The 18,889-nt window shown below is 35.4% G+C and overlaps 1 protein-coding gene across 1 annotated transcript; it reads left to right on the top strand.

Moving 5' to 3' along the window:
- Positions 1-303: 303 nt before the first annotated feature.
- Positions 304-13,981, top strand: LOC131641818 (dual specificity protein kinase YAK1 homolog). Its single transcript, XM_058912123.1, has 19 exons — positions 304-749; positions 835-1,137; positions 3,449-3,648; positions 3,803-3,956; positions 4,059-4,168; positions 4,355-4,424; positions 4,522-4,604; positions 4,729-4,807; positions 4,907-4,947; positions 5,653-5,775; positions 6,760-6,907; positions 7,045-7,159; positions 7,291-7,373; positions 7,480-7,554; positions 8,557-8,631; positions 11,100-11,893; positions 12,301-12,450; positions 13,146-13,435; positions 13,671-13,981. Exons 2-19 carry the CDS (start codon positions 904-906, stop codon positions 13,763-13,765), a joined length of 2,919 nt encoding a protein of 972 aa, XP_058768106.1. The 5' UTR covers positions 304-749; positions 835-903; the 3' UTR covers positions 13,766-13,981.
- Positions 13,982-18,889: the final 4,908 nt, after the last annotated feature.

The raw sequence follows: 18,889 nt of genomic DNA, 5'->3' as shown, positions 1-18,889 counted from the left end.
CCAAGAACCCAGACTCTTACGTTGGAAAAAGGAAACGGACCAGAATCAGACTCTGACGTTGGACCATAAGTTTTTCCAAAAACATTTATTTTTTTTATATTTCTCTTTTTAATATTATAAATAGATGCATTTGATTGGAATTTTTGACCAAATACATACACTTTTTCGTTAAAAAAATAAATAGATACTGTAGTACATTTTTTTATCTAATGCATACAAATATAAATATAAACATATATTGGAATTATTCCATCTTGACCAAACTGCGAACGAAGACGGCGTGACGGGCCGTGCCAACCTCCCAGACCATCCGTCAAAGACCAAACTCATTGCATTCACTGTCTCCTCTTTTTCTCTCTAAGCAAAAACCAACGGTATAGTAATAAATAAATATTTTCTTTTCATTTTTATTTTATTTATAGAAAAAAATCAAATATCCCAATCGCTTTCCGTTCTTTTTTTTTTCTCTCACTAATCCCCTCGAAAATTCATCTTTCTTTTCCTTCCATTTTCCTCCCTCCGATTCAACTCATTCCCAAAGAAAAAAAGAAATAAAAAATAAAAAAAATTTACCACCACCAACACCACCGTCATCATCATCGTCATCGCCATCAATTCAATCTCCGGTCATCGATGGATCTCAGGTTTTTCCTGACCGTACGATGATTCTGGAGGTTCAATTTCACGATGGGATTAAAATCCGTCGGTGAATACCTCAGAATCGTAGCGTAGTTTTTGCAAAAATCGGGGTTAGTTTCTTCACTATATATATATTTTTTTGTTTAATTTATGTTATGAGTAATAGTAATGGAAGTTGAATTGGAATTTGAACAGGGAATTTTGTGAGTTGTTGGAATTGAAAATTAGGGTCTGGTTGGGTCTGTTTCTTTTGCTGTTTGGGTGATGGATGAGGTTAGACCTGGAGGTAGTAGTAGTTGTAGTAGTGAAGCGGAGCAGACTCAGTCCAGAGATACGATTGTTGAAACGGCGTCGTCTTCCTCTTCCTCAGGATGGTGTCCCAGGGAGTTTGCTTTTGCTCCTTTTGTGCCGCTGGTTGAAGACCAGCAACAGAAAGAAGATAAACGAGTTAATGCTGCTGGAAAGTCCTCAAAGTATCGTGCTGTTGCTAGGAAGCCTGTAAGTTTATTTTTTTTTTGTGTTGTTATTGAATTAGTGTGTTATTTGGAATTAGTTTGTGTTTTAGGAAATGCTTCTGTGTATTGTGAAGGATTTTTTTGCTTCAAAAGGTGTTCTTTTTTATTTTTGTGTGTGAGATGAGAGTTCTCTTGGAGGTAATCCGGTTTGAGGACTTGGTCGGAGAGATTTCTTCAAATGAATGTTGTCAATGTTGGATGGCCAAAAAATATAAAAGTAAAAACTACTATCCGTGGTAAATAATAATCCCAATATTGAGTTAAAACTCCTATCTATGAATGTCTATCATTCCTAGGTTGATATTTATAAGATCCATCAAACACTTTTTCGTATCCCCTTAGGCTATGTTTGGGAGTTTGGAGGGGAGGGGAGGGGAAGGCTTTCAAAATCAAAATTTAAAAAAAATGTAGGAAAATATTTGACATTTTTTGAAAAAATGAATTTGTTTAGAATGATAAAAGAGTTATTATAATTACTAAATTTTTAATTTTCAAAAGTGTATAACAACCTAAAAGATATTTGGAAAATTTATGTAAGCCCTTCAAAACCCTCCAAAACCCTCCTTCAATACAATTTTTTAGTTCCCCCATTTTATGGGGTTTTTGGTGTTATGAATAAACTCAAACCCTCCAAAACCCTCCTACCCAAAATCTTTTTATCATTTTCACCCAATTTCTCCTATTTTTCAAAGTCCTCCCCTCCCTTCCCCTCCAAACTCCCAAACATAGCCTTAGTCAATGCTTTTTCAGTTGATGTCTCAGAGAAGCATTTGACGTTGTAATCAATCCATATGTCAATTAACTATTCAGTCTCTCTTTCGTGATGTTCTGGTTTATTTGATTTTGATGTTGTCTTATCTGGTTGAATTGGATTAGAGGCTAATGGCCAATTTGTAGTTTAATGTTGTCGGGAGGTACCCAAATTATCATGTAAGGCACGGTTGCTCAAGTAATGTTCTACCTAAAGTGGGGTAATACAACAAAGTGACACAGGGAATGGAATCTCATATTATTAGTAAAAGTACCGGAGCCAATAACCCATGATACCTTAGATAGTATAGTAGAACCATTCATGCATAAGGAATTGATGTTATTAATTTGGCTAGAAAGCAAGTGTAAGAAGGTTTATTGAGAAACAAAAGTCCTGTAGGTGCTCTAGCTCAGGGTTACCTAGGTTGGTACTTTTTCTTTTTTAGGAGGCTTCACACTGGGATCGGAGTTTAAATCAATCTGATTGTCATAACTGTGTTGAATGCTGTGAAAATGGATGGACTTAAGCAGGATTATTTATGAAGACTTGGTAGTTTCATTGCAGACGTTGAAGTACTGAATCAGTGATAGAGGGATAAAGAAGCTATCTAAGCAGAATGCTATGTTGTTTATCTCAGACAGTGCTGCATACCACCAAGGCACCAACCCCCTAAAATGCTCTGGCAGGATAGCCGCGATTGCAAAGACTAATAAGTTAATAACTTCGTGTACAAAGTAAAAATGTAAATACATCAAAATAGAAAATACACAAATTTAAAGAGACCATCATACTTAATAGTTATAGAATAGAATCTAAAATACAAAAAATTAGCGGTAGCTACAACTGCTATTGCTGACGGCGACTCACATGCCAAAAGCATCCGCCGAACCCTACTACTGCTACAATATTCCTCTAGCGCGCTATTGACAACATACGTAGAATCAACCTTTACTTTGGGTAATGACCATCAAATGCAAATTTTAAAACAAAACATGTTTGGACTCTGCAAAGAAATACATTTGTACTTATCCCTTTTCTACCATTCATTCCTATATTGAATTGGCACTTTCTTCCAAGTCCTCTGTTACCTGTCTGAGCTCTGTTTTAGTTCCCAGACTTTTCTTTAAAGCTCTGGCTCACCTTTTGGTTTGTGCGTTGATGTGGAGGATGAGATACATACAGTTGGGCGGAGTTATTTGTAGGTTTTACTTTCTTTGCGTGTTGATGTGCTGATGATGTGATTTACTTGAAAGCTCTGTTGGCAACTAAAGCATGCTCTAACTGGATCTCAATTAGAAGATATACTCGCTAGAATAGTCTTTCTAGGAACTAAGTAAATGCTGATATGCGCACGCGCACACACAAATATAGGTAGACAGATAGATAGATCACTGCTATCTCTAATTTTTATTTCTAAATACATGAACATGTAACTAGCATAACTTTAATATGAGATGGCTAGTTTTGCTGTTCTCATTTATGTGACTGTTTGGAGCTTAGAGTACTGACAAGTTTCAACTGGTGCTCAACTTCTAATTTGCAGTTGGTGGCAAGATTGACCAAGGAAATAGTTGAAACATACCAAATATGCAATCCACAGTTTAAATATTCCGAAGATCTAAATCCAAAGAGATTTTTGACCAGCCCATCTACTGGAGTGCTTAATGATGGCTATGATAATCTAAACTCAGATCTTATTCTGACAGTGAATTTGGTCTTGATCCATGTAGAGAAAAGTAGAAGGTTAGTCATTCATGTTTTGTTTCTTCATTCTATGTAATAATTATATATGCTTAAAGAATATCAACACCTGTTGATTTTATGGGGACACCAAATGTGTCGCAATAACGGAAAAATCTCTACGTCTTCATATAATTTACATTCTGTTATGATTTAGATATACTGTCAAAGATCTCCTTGGTCACGGGACATTTGGACAAGTGGCCAAATGCTGGGATTCAGATACCAACAGTTTTGTTGCTGTGAAGATCATTAAAAATCAACCTGCATACTATCAACAGGCGCTGGTTGAAGTAACTATTTTAACAACGGTAAGCTTTTGTTGTTATTATTAATATTATTATCATTATTAAGATGCAACTATGAGAAGGTTCTCAGGAAGACACACTTTTTTTCCCTTTCTTTTCCTGTAGTTAAATAAGAAGTACGATCCTGAGGATAAGCATCACATTGTTCGTATATTTGATTATTTTGTATATCAACGGCATTTGTGCATATGCTTTGAACTGCTGGACACAAACCTGTAAGTTGTTAACTTCTTTTCTGTTTGATATTTGTCTGACTTTGATCAATGTGAATGTATCAAAACTTGGAAAACGTTCAAGTTCGAATGAACTAAAAATCTTGGATGAATTATGCAATGATGCTACCCTAGAATTGTTGTCTGTCCCTCTTGCATATTTTGGTATTGACATTATATAGTATACAGGTATGAGCTTATCAAAATGAATCATTTTAGGGGATTGTCACTTGGTATTGTTCAGCTGTTCTCTAAGCAGGTATGCCAGTTCTGTATGGCCAAGCTGTTCAGTCCTTTTTTGTTGGTTTTGATATCTTATCTCATCATAATCTATTTTCTTAAACTTATGTTTTAAGATTTTATGTGGACTGGCTCTCTTAAAAGATGCTGGCATTATTCATTGTGATCTGAAGCCAGAAAACATTCTTTTATGTGCGAGGTTGGTTTCTTACATGAAGATGCTCATAAAGAACTGTATGCTGCAGCTATTTTTGTTAACTTTCCATGTATGCTGCAGCTATTTCATTTTGAGATTTTATTTAACTTTGTTTTGTGCACATCAGTGTGAAGCCAGCAGAAATAAAGATTATTGACTTCGGATCCGCATGCATGGAAAACCGCACTGTATATTCCTATATTCAGGTATACATTCACTGTCAAAAGTAGAATTTTATGAAAACTCCTGTTTTAGTTATAATTATCTGGTACTTACATTATATGTATTACCTGTTTTTTGTGCAGAGTCGATACTATAGGTCTCCTGAGGTTCTTCTTGGATATCAGTATCCTAACCCATGAAATTAGTAGCTGATAGCTTGATTCCTTCCTTTGCAGGCTTTTTTATTTCTATTTTTCAGTGCTTTTATTTTCTTGCCTCATCATTTTTTTACATTATAAGCTGCATGCAGTTGGCATTGTATTTTCAGGTGCTCTTTAGATAAACTTTGTGCTATAGCATGTGAGCCATAGTTTGGGTTTATGCTGATGATATCAGTCAAAAAATGAATAATTTTGCCAAAGCTTCATCTTATGACAATTAAATCTTCTACATTTACTTTTTGCTTGATATTTTACTACTATGACTTAGAAGGAGCATCATTAAAGAACAGTTTTTGTTCAACTGGAGCTACTGTCCATCACCTCGAGCCATGTTTTTCTTCATTTTGCTCAGGGGTGGGGAATGAATTTGTTGATTTGCCAAAGCAAATCTTTCTTCAGTACTCTTTAATGCTCCAGTTTTACTATAACCTTGTGTGTCAGGTTTGTTATATTCACATTACAACATGATATACATTATCCTCATACTCTGTATGCTATAATGAAATAATTGAAGCATATACAGAGATGCTATATTTAAGTAGCAGCATGCTGTTGTCTAAGTTGATGGCACACATAGTGCTCTTGTTATATATTCTTCGGAAGATGTTAATAGCTGATTTTCAGGTTATTTTGCTTCATAATTATACTGGCCCTTAACCCATAATTAGATACACAACAGCTATTGATATGTGGTCCTTTGGGTGCATAGTGGCGGAATTATTTCTTGGATTACCATTATTCCCCGGGGCTTCAGAATTCGATCTTTTGAAAAGGATGATTGAAATAATTGGGTATGCTACTATCTCTCAAGGAGAAACATATTTTATTCATGTGACTGTCCATTTTATATATCAAAAGTATGATACCACCTTGAAGATATTTTAGCCCTGGCTAATTTAAATTCTAAATTATACTTTATAAGTCAGCCAGATGAATAATTGTCAAATGGAACATAAATTGAAGTTTCATTTTTATTTAACGAAGTTTTTCTTTCAAAATGGTTACCCTCACCGTCTTATGTTTTGGGTTGGGAGGGACTAACTGAACCCCACAAAATCGATTTGTATGGTGAGAGTTGCTTTCAGCTTATTGTGTGGGGCTCACAATACCTCCTCAATAGCGATCACTGAAGTGTGATCTAGGTGGCTCGATAACAGGTCGCCTATAGAATCTAGGGTAGGCTTTGATTGTCTTCACCTTATGGGCCAGATAGTAGCGGTCTAAACAGAGCGGTTTGTTAAGCATTTATAGCTTCAACATCTGCTGTGATAGGAAGAAGAGAACTCCATTTTTCTCAGACACTTAAATGAAGTGTAAATTTGAGACATGCTCTTTCTTTTAATCCTGATTAAAATAATGCTTGGCAGAGATCATATAGCTAAGTCAAATTATCTTTTCCTCAATAAAGTAATTTATGTAAATTGTGAAGCTCTTTCCTTGTAATCATAATGTAGATGTTATCATCTACTTCCATCTCCATACTAGGTTAACAATTGGCGATCATCCATCTAGCCTGTTATTAAGAAATCCCAAACTAGACACTAGAAAACTCTGTCGAAGCCATGCAGTTGGCTCTCACTTCCTCTCTCTATCTCGCCAAACTTTTGACCTCTCAATCCCCCCCCCCCCCCCCCCCCCCCCCCCCTCTCTCTCTCTCTCTCTCTCTGACATTGGATTGCTATCAGATTTTGAATATGAAACTAAAATATTTGATCTAGCTATCATCTACATATTAGTTGACTAATGATGCTAAATATGTTGTGAATATATTGTAGAGGACAACCACCTGATTATGTACTACGTGACGCTAAAAACACTAGTAAATTCTTTAAGTGTATCGGGAGTCTCCAGAACATAGAAATCAGTGAGGGTTCCAAAAATGGAAGTGTTTATCAAGCATTGACAGAGGAAGAATATGAAGCTGTAAGTTTTTTGTTACAGATTTTGCTCTAGGATATTTCTCCCATATGAAAATTGTTGCATCTCCACATATTGTTTTGTCCTTTTGGTTTCTTTATAAATATTACATGATTAATATCATATTTCTGGTTCCTGTTCAGAGAGATTTGAAGAAGCCATCAATTGGAAAAGAGTATTTTAAACATATGAATCTTGAAGCAATTGTTTCAAACTACCCCTACAGGAAAAACCTAGCTAAGGAAGATATTGCCAAAGGTTAGCTTCCTGTGAAGGATTGAAATTTCTCCTCAACAGGGTTATTCTATTTTGTTTTGTTTGCATGTTCGTTTCCATATTCAATTCATGTGTCACTGATTAATGCTGTTTGAATTGCACTTGTGTTATAGAAAGTCAAATACGATTGGCTCTTATTGACTTTTTGAGAGGGCTTGTTGAATTTGACCCTGCAAAACGCTGGTCTCCCTTCCAGGTAGTTGGTTATGTCTTGTCTGCGCTGACCCATCTTTCAAGTTAAAGTTTGGCTTGTGTTCACTCAAAGTTTAATAATTATCCAATTGTTGTTTGTTTTCCTGCAGGCTTCCAAACACCCTTTTGTAACTGGGGAACCTTTTACTCACCCTTACAGACCATCCCCCGAGACCCCTCATATTGTAAGTAAATCTCATTTCTAAAGCATATTCACTCTTGTAATTAGCTTAAACTATTTATTCAATATTGACTGTCCTTTAAATTGTTATTGGAAATGCTTCATAATCACTCTTGCCTAAATTGTTATTGGAAATGCTTCATATTGCCTAAATTTTTTTTGGAAATGCTTCATATTCACTCCGATGTATGTGATTTGTGATTTGTTATTTGTTACTGTTGTTGCCTAATCTGCTTTTGAATAATTTTCTGTATCTCAGATGTGTAAGAAACATGTATGTGTGTCTAGTAGTTTCAGTAGGAATGTTTAGGTTCAATGTATCGTTAAAATATGACAATTAGGAAGATTACATCTCTGTATTTATTATATTTGTAAATACTGAATCCATCAGCATATGATTCTCTTATTCTCATTTTATTTAATCTGTATATTTTATTTGGATGCTATTTTTCTATAATTTTATCTGTCTTTTTTATTTGGATGTTATTTTTCAGCCATTCCATTAAGTTATTTGATCAATCAATGGATTCTATTCAGTACTGAATGTCCTTTAAATTGTTATTGGAAATGTTTCATTTCTCCAGTAAAAGTGATGTTTAGGCTGCATGTCTCAGAAGTATAAAATTTGTTATTTGTTATTGTTACTGCCTAATCTGCTTTTGAATAATTTTCTATATATCGGCTGTGTAATAAACACATTTATATGTGTCTAGGTTCAGTGGGAATGTTTAGGTTCAATGTATCATATAAATATGATATTTAGGAAAATTACATCTGTATTTATTATATTTGTAAATACCGAGTCCGTCCGCATATGCTTCTCTTGTTCTCTTCTAGTTTTTTAATCAGTCTATTTTATTTGGATGTCATTTTTATATTATTTAATCAGTCTATTTTATTTTGGTGTTATTTTTCTGCTATTGCATTAAGTTATTTGATCCATCAATGGATTTTATTCTCTTCATGACCTACTAATATTCATCTAAATTTTTCTGTGACTTTTTAGCCTGTAGTTCAAAATATCAAGGTTGATAATCATAAAGGTGGAGGGCACTGGTTTGCTGCTGGCCTATCACCAAATGTGAGTCTTCGACGACTGTAACTGTTACTGTCTTCATCTCAAGTATAGGGATGATTTTTTTAGCTTAAAAAGGACAAGAACACATTTAAAGGACTTCATAGAGAAAATGACATTTGTACCTAAGATGGGCATTGCTAGACCCATATTGCAAGTATATAATAGAAGAGACAAAAAAGGAAATGTGAGAGGGTAATGGAGAAGGAATAAAAACGGCAATAAAGGAAGAAAGATAAAAAAAAATGAAAGACTAAAGGAATGAAGATTAAAAAATGAGGCAGGCAAGAGTTCACTGTACGCATGGAAAAACTAAGATTGGAGAGAGAGGAGATGCAGGTATCGTAGGACAAAAAAGTTAATGACTAAGGGAAGGAAAATAAAAAAATGCGGCAGGCAAAAATTCACCGGTATGATTGGTGGTGCAGGGTTTAGCTGGAGGGATCTTCCCTATTTTGTTTTCATTAGTATTTACATTTCCATTATCCCTTAGAGTTAAGCTCCATCCAATGTATTTTAATGAATTGTACTGATTGTTGTTTCGAACTTGAGCAATATATCAGTCTTCTTCCTCAGTTCAATATTATTTGTGTTCTACCCAATCTTTTCTAGTTCGGTCCTAACCGGCGCATAGTCTAACCTAAAACTGGATTCATAAGGAAAGAAGACCAACAAAGCCTTGTTAAGAGCTAACAAATTCTTGTGATGGCTTTAGAGAATTTATTTTTCGTTGATATATTCAAATTTTATGCTCTAACCAGATAAGTACACAGTTAATGCCCTTAAAGCAGGAGTAGCTTCATATACTCAGTTATGCCGCCGCTAATATGAATAGAGTTGTGAATGTGATGAAGGCAATCCAAATTCTAACAAATAGCAGATTTTTGAAAAACGTGCCTCTAGATGCTGGGTGTGGGCCTACATTCTACTTGGCAAGGCCTACATGGGGTTTGAGTTAGATCAAACTACAGTGCTTGCTGATGTGCTTACATAAAAAAAGTTGGGCCCTAAACATTAAATATTAGCTTTAGACTTTAAGGTGGTTGCCCTAAACATTAAAATTAGCTTTAGGTCTAGATAAGCATCCAATTCGACATATGGTATCAAACCCTGTCACAAGTTTGATTCCCAGAATGGTATGGACTTCTGGCACATGTTGTAGGGGATGATCCGTTGTTTCCAAGCTTTTGTCTCAGCAAAGGGGTTTCCCTTTGAAGCGCCACATATTTTGAGAATATGTTCAACAATTACATGCTCTCTACCACATACTGTTAGCTAGGGCAACAAAGTAAGGATTACACATGCAGTTTTTTTATTAACTGGAAATGCACTTCAAACATATGTTACAAGGCAACCTTGTTAGTAGTTCAGATATTAAACTTGTGTTGGTTTTAATTATATTGAGGGTTTTCAAGTGAGTGACTTGCCTCTGGAAGGATGCTAGATTCCCTAGCTGAAATTTCAACCTGAGATCAGATTAGAAACTAGAGGGACGTGTAACACAAATTCATTTTGTATTCAACTCAATTCAGAAACATTTTAGTTAAAATCCACCAGCTATATTTCATTGCATATCACCATCGATATTTTCCTGACAGTGAATTATTCAACACATAGAAGTATGTCTTTAATAACCTTTGATTTTATGAGAGAGTGAAAGAAATGAAGTTTTATAATACTGTAACATTGTTACGTAGGGTGGAGGATACAGTGATGGGGTATCTTGTAGAGTTATTGAATTGGTTATGGGAAGAGAGCATTTTTTTTCTCTGAAGGAGGTTGGCACTAGGCTGTAAGAATATCAATTCCTCTGTAAATGGATGAGAGATGACCCGGACATATCTTCATAAATGGAGGCAATCCTCACCTTATAAGCCGGTATTGTGTGATTGAGTTAGACCAAACCCAAATTCTAAGATGGTATTAGAACCTATTCAAGATCCGTTGGGCCTCCTTTCAGGTTTTTGCTATTGGGATACTTGGGTCAGGCTCTATCTAGATGTTAAAAGTCCTGGGCGTGAGGGGTATGTGTTAAAAGTTCGGCATTGGATGATATATTACAAAAGACATATGTTTATACGTGAGGGCAATCCTCACCTTACATGTCGTTTTCGCAATCAGGTCACTCAGGTCTCACTCTAAATGTCATGTATTGGGCATGAGGAGTGTGTGTTAAGAGTCCGACATTGGATAAGATATGATATGACCTTGACATATAATTGTAAGTCCGGGGTGGGGTGGGGGGCAATCCTCACCTTGCAGGTCATTTTTGTAAGGTTAAATTAGGTCCAACCCAAATTCTAAGAAATAACTTCATTACCGAATTGTCCTGTCTTCCATTAATTTGTGCCTCTACTTTTGGGTTCCAATCGTATATGGCCTTCATTTTTGAAATAATGATACCCATTTTTTGCTAGTTGACTATATTCATAATGATGTCCATTTTTTGCTAGTTGACTATTTTGTTCCTGCAGGTTGCAGGAAAAAACAGAGCTTCCCTCTATAGTAGTCCACATTTTCAGATGGCGCAACATCCACCTGCAAATAGTTATGGTAGTGTTGGAAGCCATGGGAGCTATAATGATAATGTTGGGCTTGGAAGCAGCTATGGAAGTTATGGAGAGAGCAGTAACATGTTTGCTTATTATTCACCTATTGGTCCATCTGGTATGAACATGCACAGTCAGGGCGGTATGGCAATGCTTGGAAATAGTCCTGATGCTCGAAGAAGAGTTAAGTACCAACCGGGGAATGGACTGGGTGTAAGTCCATCTGGTGGGAATTTTGCTCCCTTGCCTCTTGGTGCCAGTCCATCTCAATTTACTCCACCAAGTTCATATAGTCAGATTTCAGTTGGTTCGCCGGGACATTTTGGACCTACATCTCCTGCAAGAGGAACCTCTCATGGATCCCCTTTAGGCAAGTCGGCTGCAGTTAGCCAGTTTAATAGAAGGAAAAATTGGGGACATTCTGGAAGTCCACAAACTCAAGAAACAACCTTTTCTTCACATTGGCATGGTCAATATCCTGATAGCTTAAGTCAAGGTGAGGGAACATCGCAAGCTCCTGGCAGTTCACCCTCATATCTACAATCAAATATTAATCCTGGAAACTGGAAGCAGCGTGGAAGTGTATCTGCTAATCAGAACATTCCATCCATGATTATGCCTGGTTCTAATATGAACTCACAATCGACTGAATTGATTCATGACAAAATGGAGACCGGTTTTTCATTGCCTGACCCCGGAGATTGGGACCCTAATTATAGGTACACAGTTGGCTCCTAAACAGTAATTGATTATGCTGATGACTTTATTTTTATTTTAAAAAAGAATGAGGAGGTGATTAATATAAAATTGCTAGCATCAGAGAGATGCCCTAAGAAAACAAAACTACAAGCAGAATGAATTAAATAAGCGGTTAAGATGTAAAAAACGGCGAGTAGGCAGAGTTAAGAAAATATACTGTTTCTCTATAATGAATTGAAAGAAACTAAAATTTATGTCTGGAGGAATTCAAGTATTCATTTAATTTTGGTCCGTGATTGTTGTGAACAGAGTCAAACCGGACTGAATCTTCTAGTTCTCATTGTTTTGCCTTTGAAATTTTCCTTAAGTTAATTAATAATGTATTTTGATATTAGTTTTCTTTGCAATTATTGTAATTTCATTCCAGTGATGAACTACTTCTGCAAGAAGGTGGTTCAGATGAAAGTTTGACAACTGAGTTTGGCAGAAGTATGAATCTTGGTTCCAGTGAACCATGGTCTGGATTCGGAAGGAGGGACCATGTCTCCAACTCAAGTTCTCCAATAACCATGCAGAGGTGGGCTGTCTGCTGATGATTTTTTTTTTGTTGCATTTAGCTTCTATCTTTGCTTCTTGTGATAACCACCCACATGCATGTTTGCGCTTCCTTGACCGTAGCCTGCTTATTTGTTTAATATGCTGATAATTCATTTTCCCATGAATTAGACTCCTTATTACTCCCTTCGAGCTCAATGATAAACAAAGATAAATAAGTAATTAAACAGATTAAGAGTAACAATTAACTTCATTCATTTGTTTTTTGAAGTAATTTGCTTAACGGCCCTTTCTTTTTGTTTAATTTTTTTTTTTGAACTTGTTTCATTGAAAGATATTTTGAGAAACACAGCGTTAAAGAGGTTGAAGTTAGTTATAAATTTTGCTTATATTTTGGTCCACCAAATATGACTACTTTTTGGCTTGAGTTCATACTAATGCATTACTAGTTTTTAAAATCGGGGAAAATAAAATTGATTTTCCTTTATTAGCATACAGAACTTGTGAAGGCATTTTCCTTATTTATTAAAATTGACTTATAGTATATAACTATGACATGGATATTATTACAATCTATGAGCTTTCTTTTATTAACACGTGGTGGAAATAAAATTTTATGGAATATTTCCCTTCCCTTATATTTTCTCTCTAGTTAAATTCTGAAAATCCTTATTTTACTGTCATTGATCACCTATTCTGTCTTTTACTGTGATACAGACTAAATGGACCTGGTCAAACATTTTCTAATGTTGAGATGGGTAGCCCCCCAACACATGATCACCAAGCAGCATATATACCTTCTATCTCAAAGCCTTTTCATCTCATGCCGCATGTTTTACAAAATTCTCCAAGCCGTTTTGGACACCAATCTGTTCCAAGATTTACACATGGTAGACCTCCTCAGGGTAGTGACTGGAATCAAATTAAGATTCAGGCTCCTTCTGGTTTCAGCAATGTGGGCCCTCGTTCTCCCAGGAATGCCTCATTCACCGGCAGTATGACATGGGGTACATATTATTAACTGCCATCCATACATCCTTTGTTTTCCTTTTATTTAATTTTGTTATTTTGTTTTGATTTCATTACATTCTAAATTCCAATATTACTCCAAGCATTAGGATTTTATGTTTTTTTCTTTCTGATCCAGTATCATATTGTCTAATTTGTGATGCTTGTAAAAATTTATGTATAGTAATATATGATGTATCTGTATCAATCTAACTTGGCTGGTATATATTTTAGGGCGAAGAATGAATCCTCCTATCTCAAGCATTCCTCCTATCTCAAACATACCGCCCTCATCTCGTTCAAGAAAAGACTATGCAAGGATAGACTAGCACTAGTCTTGATTGGCTCGGCTTTTTTTATTTATTATTATTACTTTGGTTCATGACAAGTATGCTTTGTAGAAGCAGAGAAAAGAAGGGAGTTGTATGGGGAAAAAGAAAAAAAGTCCAGTAGTAATCCTTTCCTAACAAACCCTTCTATCTTTGATCATTTGTTGTGCTTGTGCTTGCGCTTGAACATAATTTATGGTTATAGTTTGCATGTCATTGATCATTTACTGGGTGGGGCATTGGTATCTAGTAATTCAAAGGCACTAGAGTTGGTCGCATGCTTAATTTATCTAATATTCAATGCCATTTTCTGTCTTTTATTGTACTATTAGAGGCCTTGGAGGCTTAAGAAAATGATCTCTTTCACCTATTAGTTTGTACTCTTTATGCTAGGGACCCATACAAGTACTTTGTGGTCGCCCTCTCATCAGTTTCATCAGATTCTTCACATCTGAACTATAAAATATTTGATTTATTTGGTATGCTAGAGAGCTAGCTGCCCTGAATATGAATTTACCTAGAGGATTTGTGACAGGTGTCAATGTTATCTCCAGCGACATGGCCAGAATTTGAAGGTCATGTGTCTTAATTTGGGATCATTTTTATCTTAAAACTAAGTGAATACCCTGTCAAGAAAAATGGAATTTCTTTTAGTGTGTTCATGTTGGTGTTGTGAATTAGAGTTTGAACTTCCTTGATAAATATATTTAGTTTTTTTTTTATACATATATTTAGTCTGTTATTCATTTAGCAGCATACTTTACATGTGAAGCATTATATCACTACTCCGTAATGTCATGGAATTATTAAATTATTATGGATGTGAAGCTGCTATACATGATTCACATGATTCTTATCAATGTCATGAAATTATAGTGCGTAAAAAGATAATTGTTGTGATGAGTTGTTTTAATTTATGCTATTAGCTGCATGGATTTTCTTTTGAACATTCTACATCATATTTTTATGTTATCTTACATTTCGTGCCAATCTTCTATTTGCTTACTTAAACTTGATACTTATATTTGAATATCATTAGTTCTTTTGTTTAGTCTAGGGTTTGATTTGGTTTTAAGAACGTATTTGAATAAAGTTGAGAAAGTGGACTACAAAAGTGGAACAAATAACGATAGCAATCTAATTGAATTTAAAACGTACAGGCAAATGAATTTTAGTGCCTTTGGAAACATGGTGGGCCACTGCCACCTCACATTTCACACCCTTTCACCGTGATTTTTAGAAGCTCCTATTGGTAGCTTTTACAGAAAGTGCGTCCATATTGTGATTTCTCTAGAATTCCAAACTTAGGCTTAAACAATCAAATAAAAGACCTAAAGAGGTTAGAGAAGTAACATTGAATGTTTGTTAATGCTTGAACAATCAAATAAAAGACCTAAAGAGGTTAGAGAAGTAACATTGAATGTTTGTTAATGCTGTTTGTCACATTTGTGAAAAATAGCTTTAAATATGGATGGTTTTTATTTTCTTTATTAATGTAGGCATAATACACCTTTTGATCCCTTAACTATACTCCCTGGTTCACTTTGGTCCCTCAATTATTTTTTGTGTCATTTGGGTTCTTTAAGTTTCTTAACATATCCACGTTAGTCCTTCCGTTAGTGAATTGTTAGTCAAAGTTCAAAAAAAGCATCCAGATGCCATATTGTATGATGACGTGGATAAGTGGATTCCAGATTGGCAGTGAAAGGCATACGTGTACAACATAATTTAAGGGTTAACCCCATTCAGTATTATCAAAACAAAAAAACACCTAAGTCTGAAACAAGAAGAAGAAAAGGTGACTGCGAAGAAGAAGAAGGCGATTGTCGTAGCGACTATGTTAGAAGGGACGACTGAAGACAAAGACACTATACTAGGTAAGTATTTTCTGCTCGTTATTAGGGTTTGTTTAGATTTAGGGTTTAACAAGATTTAAGGTTTTGTTAGTTTTAGGGCTTTTTGTAGGTTTAAATTTTGGTAGATTGAGGGATTTGAAATATTATTAATGAAATGTGTTAGGTGAGAATGGACGAAATTCTTGAGCTCAAAATTCACAATAGTGGTGAACTCGTTGATGTTGAACTTAGTGTGTATGAAGGGGGCATGGTAGAAAAGTTGAAAGTAGATGCTGATAGGTGAAGTTATTTTGAGTTAGTAGGTGTTTTTAAGGAATTAGGTTATAGGGACTTTGAGAAAATGTATTACAAGGATCCACAATTTGGGATGAATGCCCTAGTTCATGACACAGGTGCTTTAGAAATTGCAGACCTTTACAGGGTGCACCAAACAGTTGACATTTACATTCAACACATACTGTCTCAACCTGATTTTTGTGATGGACCAATTGATAATGTTGTTGAGCCTGAGATCATTGTAGATGAGGTTGAAGAGTTTCTTAATAAGTTGCATGATGAAATAGAGGATAAATTGGATAAGATGAATGATGTTAATGTTGTGGAAGAAGGAGAAGTTGGGCTGAATGGTGGTAATGTTGTGGAAGAAGGAGAATTTAGGAAAAATGGTGGAAATGTTGTTGTGGAAGAAGGAGAACCTGGGCTAAATGGTGGAAATATTGTTGTGAAGAAGGAGAAGCTGAGTTGAATGGTGGTAATGTTGTTATGGAGGAAGTTGATATTGGGTTGAATCATGGCTTTGTTGGTGTTTCCTGAAACAATGTTGAAGTTGTCTCAAACAATATGGGTGAGGTGCATGATGAATCTAATTCTGATGATAGTGAGGATGAGAGCTTTCATTATGATAGTGCCCTTGAGGTATCAATTGATGATGAATTTGATGGGTATGATGAGATGGATGAAGATGAACTTGTTGATCTCATTGCGTATGAAAGTGATGGAAAGTCTAGGGGGAAAAAAGAGCATGAAAGATACAGGAGAGTGTAAGGGGAGTGATAATGACAACGATGATCTTCAAAGAGGTTGTGATAGTGATGATAGTAGTAGAATTAATAGGAAGAAGTACCCATTTTTCAAAGAAAAGAAAGATATGTCCAACTACAAATGGGAGCTTGGTATGTACTTTACTTCTAAAAGTGACATTAAGGATGCAGTCACCTCATATGCTGTACAAAATGGTAGAGACCTGAAGTTCATAAAAAATGACAAGAAAAGAGTGAGGTAAGATGTAAGGATGGTTGTGACTGGGAGCTCTATTGTGCCAAGTTACAAGTTCTTGTGCAAAGTCAACATATGCTCAAGCTTGGGAAAGAGAGATGAAAAGAATGAGGTTGACCAATGAAGAAGCATATCTCCATATGATGAAAACTCCACCAAGATATTGGAGTAGATCATATTTTAGAACAACCAATAAGTGTGATGTTGTGCTCAATAACATGTCTGAGTCTTTTAACAGTGTAATTCTTGACTCTAGACGAAAACCACTTGTGACAATGCTTGAGGAGATCAGAACTTACATTATAGAGAGATGTGCAAAAAATAGAATGAGGTTCCAAGATGTATCTGGTAATGATATTTTGCCCAACATTAAAAAGAAACTTGAGATAACTAGCAATTTTACTAACTTATGGCTTGTCAGGTATGTAAACATGTTAGCAATTTTACTGTTATATATAGTATTGGTCAGTACTGTTATTAATGGCATTTCTTGTCATTGTAGAATGTTAGATGAGCATATGTTTGAAGTAAGGCATTTGAAAAACCCAGCTAAAACATTCACTGTGATTTGAAGGATTTTCATTGCTCTTGTAGAAGATGGGATCAAACAGGTCTTTCATGTGTCCATGTAATTGCATCCACGAAGAGTAGGAATTTTAAAGTTGATGATTACATTTCTGAATACTATAGGATCTCTATATACAAGGCCGTGTACAAGCATGTTCTATACCTTGTGAATGGATCCAATTTGTGGGTCAAGACTCCATATCCATATGTGCAGCCACCTAAGTATAGGAAGATGCCTGGTAGACCCAATAAAAGGAGAAATCCTAAGCAAGTAGAGATTGATGGGAGTGACAAAAAATTAGAAGGACATGTTTTATTATCAAGTGCTCCAGGTCCAAATAAGTAGGCCATAACAAATTAACCTGCAAGGTCACACCAGCATCTCAACCAAGTCAGGCCACAGCTACTAATGCTTCAGCATCTCAAGCCAATGCAAGTCAGGAAACATCTACCCATGTAGCAGCATCTCAGTCCAATGCAACACAAGGTAATGCTCCTGAAAATCAGGTGGTTGCAACTCAATCCTCAGCAACATAGACTTACATGAGTGCAACCCAGTCTTCTAGAGGAAAGGTTGTATCAGGATAACGCTTAAGGGAAAATGCAAAAGCAACTAGAAAGTCATAGAAGCTTAGTGTAAGAAGGCCCTTTGTAGCATCAGGACTAACAACAAGATTATTTGCTTCAAAGAATGTGATTGGTCATACAACTAGAAAGATTACCCCAACAAAGAGGATTCCATCAAAGAAAACCACCTAGTCTTAATTAGTCTTTGTTTAGTTTATGGTTTTTGATCAGTTTATGTAACGATTTGATTTATGGTTTTTGTACTGTATTTTGAAGTCATTTTGAACATGTCTATGTAACATGTCATATGCATTTTAGAACCTTTGTGGAAATATCCCTATGTCTTTCAACATTATCAATTAATGTCAGTTTGACAGCTCACTTGCCAGGTAGACAAAATAGACGGACCTTTGAGGCAACATGACGGAAGAGACTTATTTGAAACATTATGAAACTTAACGAACCCAAATGGCACGAAAAATAATTGAAGGACCAAAATGAACCAGAAGGTATACTTAAGGGACCAAAAGGGGTATTTTATCATTAATCTACAATTAATTCACTATAGAATATAGAAACTTTGAATTTTCTCTTTAATGATTAACTAAAGTGTTTATAATGAACTTTTCAATATGGAAAATTCCACCACTTCTGCTAAATTGTTCTCCAAAGCAATTTTAGCAATTTTCTTGAGTAGTTACATACTATAAGGTAGAGTATTAATACTTTCATGTTGTACAGATAATTACATACAACATGTCACAATACATTCTCACAACCAACTCAACAATCACACACAAATAAATATATGCATACAACTCGGTTATGTAATGCAACTTAACTATGAAACTCGATGCAT

This window comes from Vicia villosa, linkage group LG1 (assembly GCF_029867415.1).
Source record: "Vicia villosa cultivar HV-30 ecotype Madison, WI linkage group LG1, Vvil1.0, whole genome shotgun sequence".
In the NCBI taxonomy this organism is placed as follows: Eukaryota; Viridiplantae; Streptophyta; class Magnoliopsida; order Fabales; family Fabaceae; genus Vicia; species Vicia villosa.
This window is presented reverse-complemented; position numbering and strand designations above follow the sequence as displayed.

Excerpts from the sequence above, each read along its gene's own strand:
- LOC131641818 (XM_058912123.1), top strand. The coding sequence starts at position 904 with ATGGATGAGGTTAGACCTGGAGGTAGTAGTAGTTGTAGTAGTGAAGCG. Across the intron at positions 6,908-7,044 it reads CAGAGGAAGAATATGAAGCT|AGAGATTTGAAGAAGCCATC; the intron begins GTAAGTTTTTTG and ends GTTCCTGTTCAG. Across the intron at positions 8,632-11,099 it reads CTGCTGGCCTATCACCAAAT|GTTGCAGGAAAAAACAGAGC; the intron begins GTGAGTCTTCGA and ends TTGTTCCTGCAG.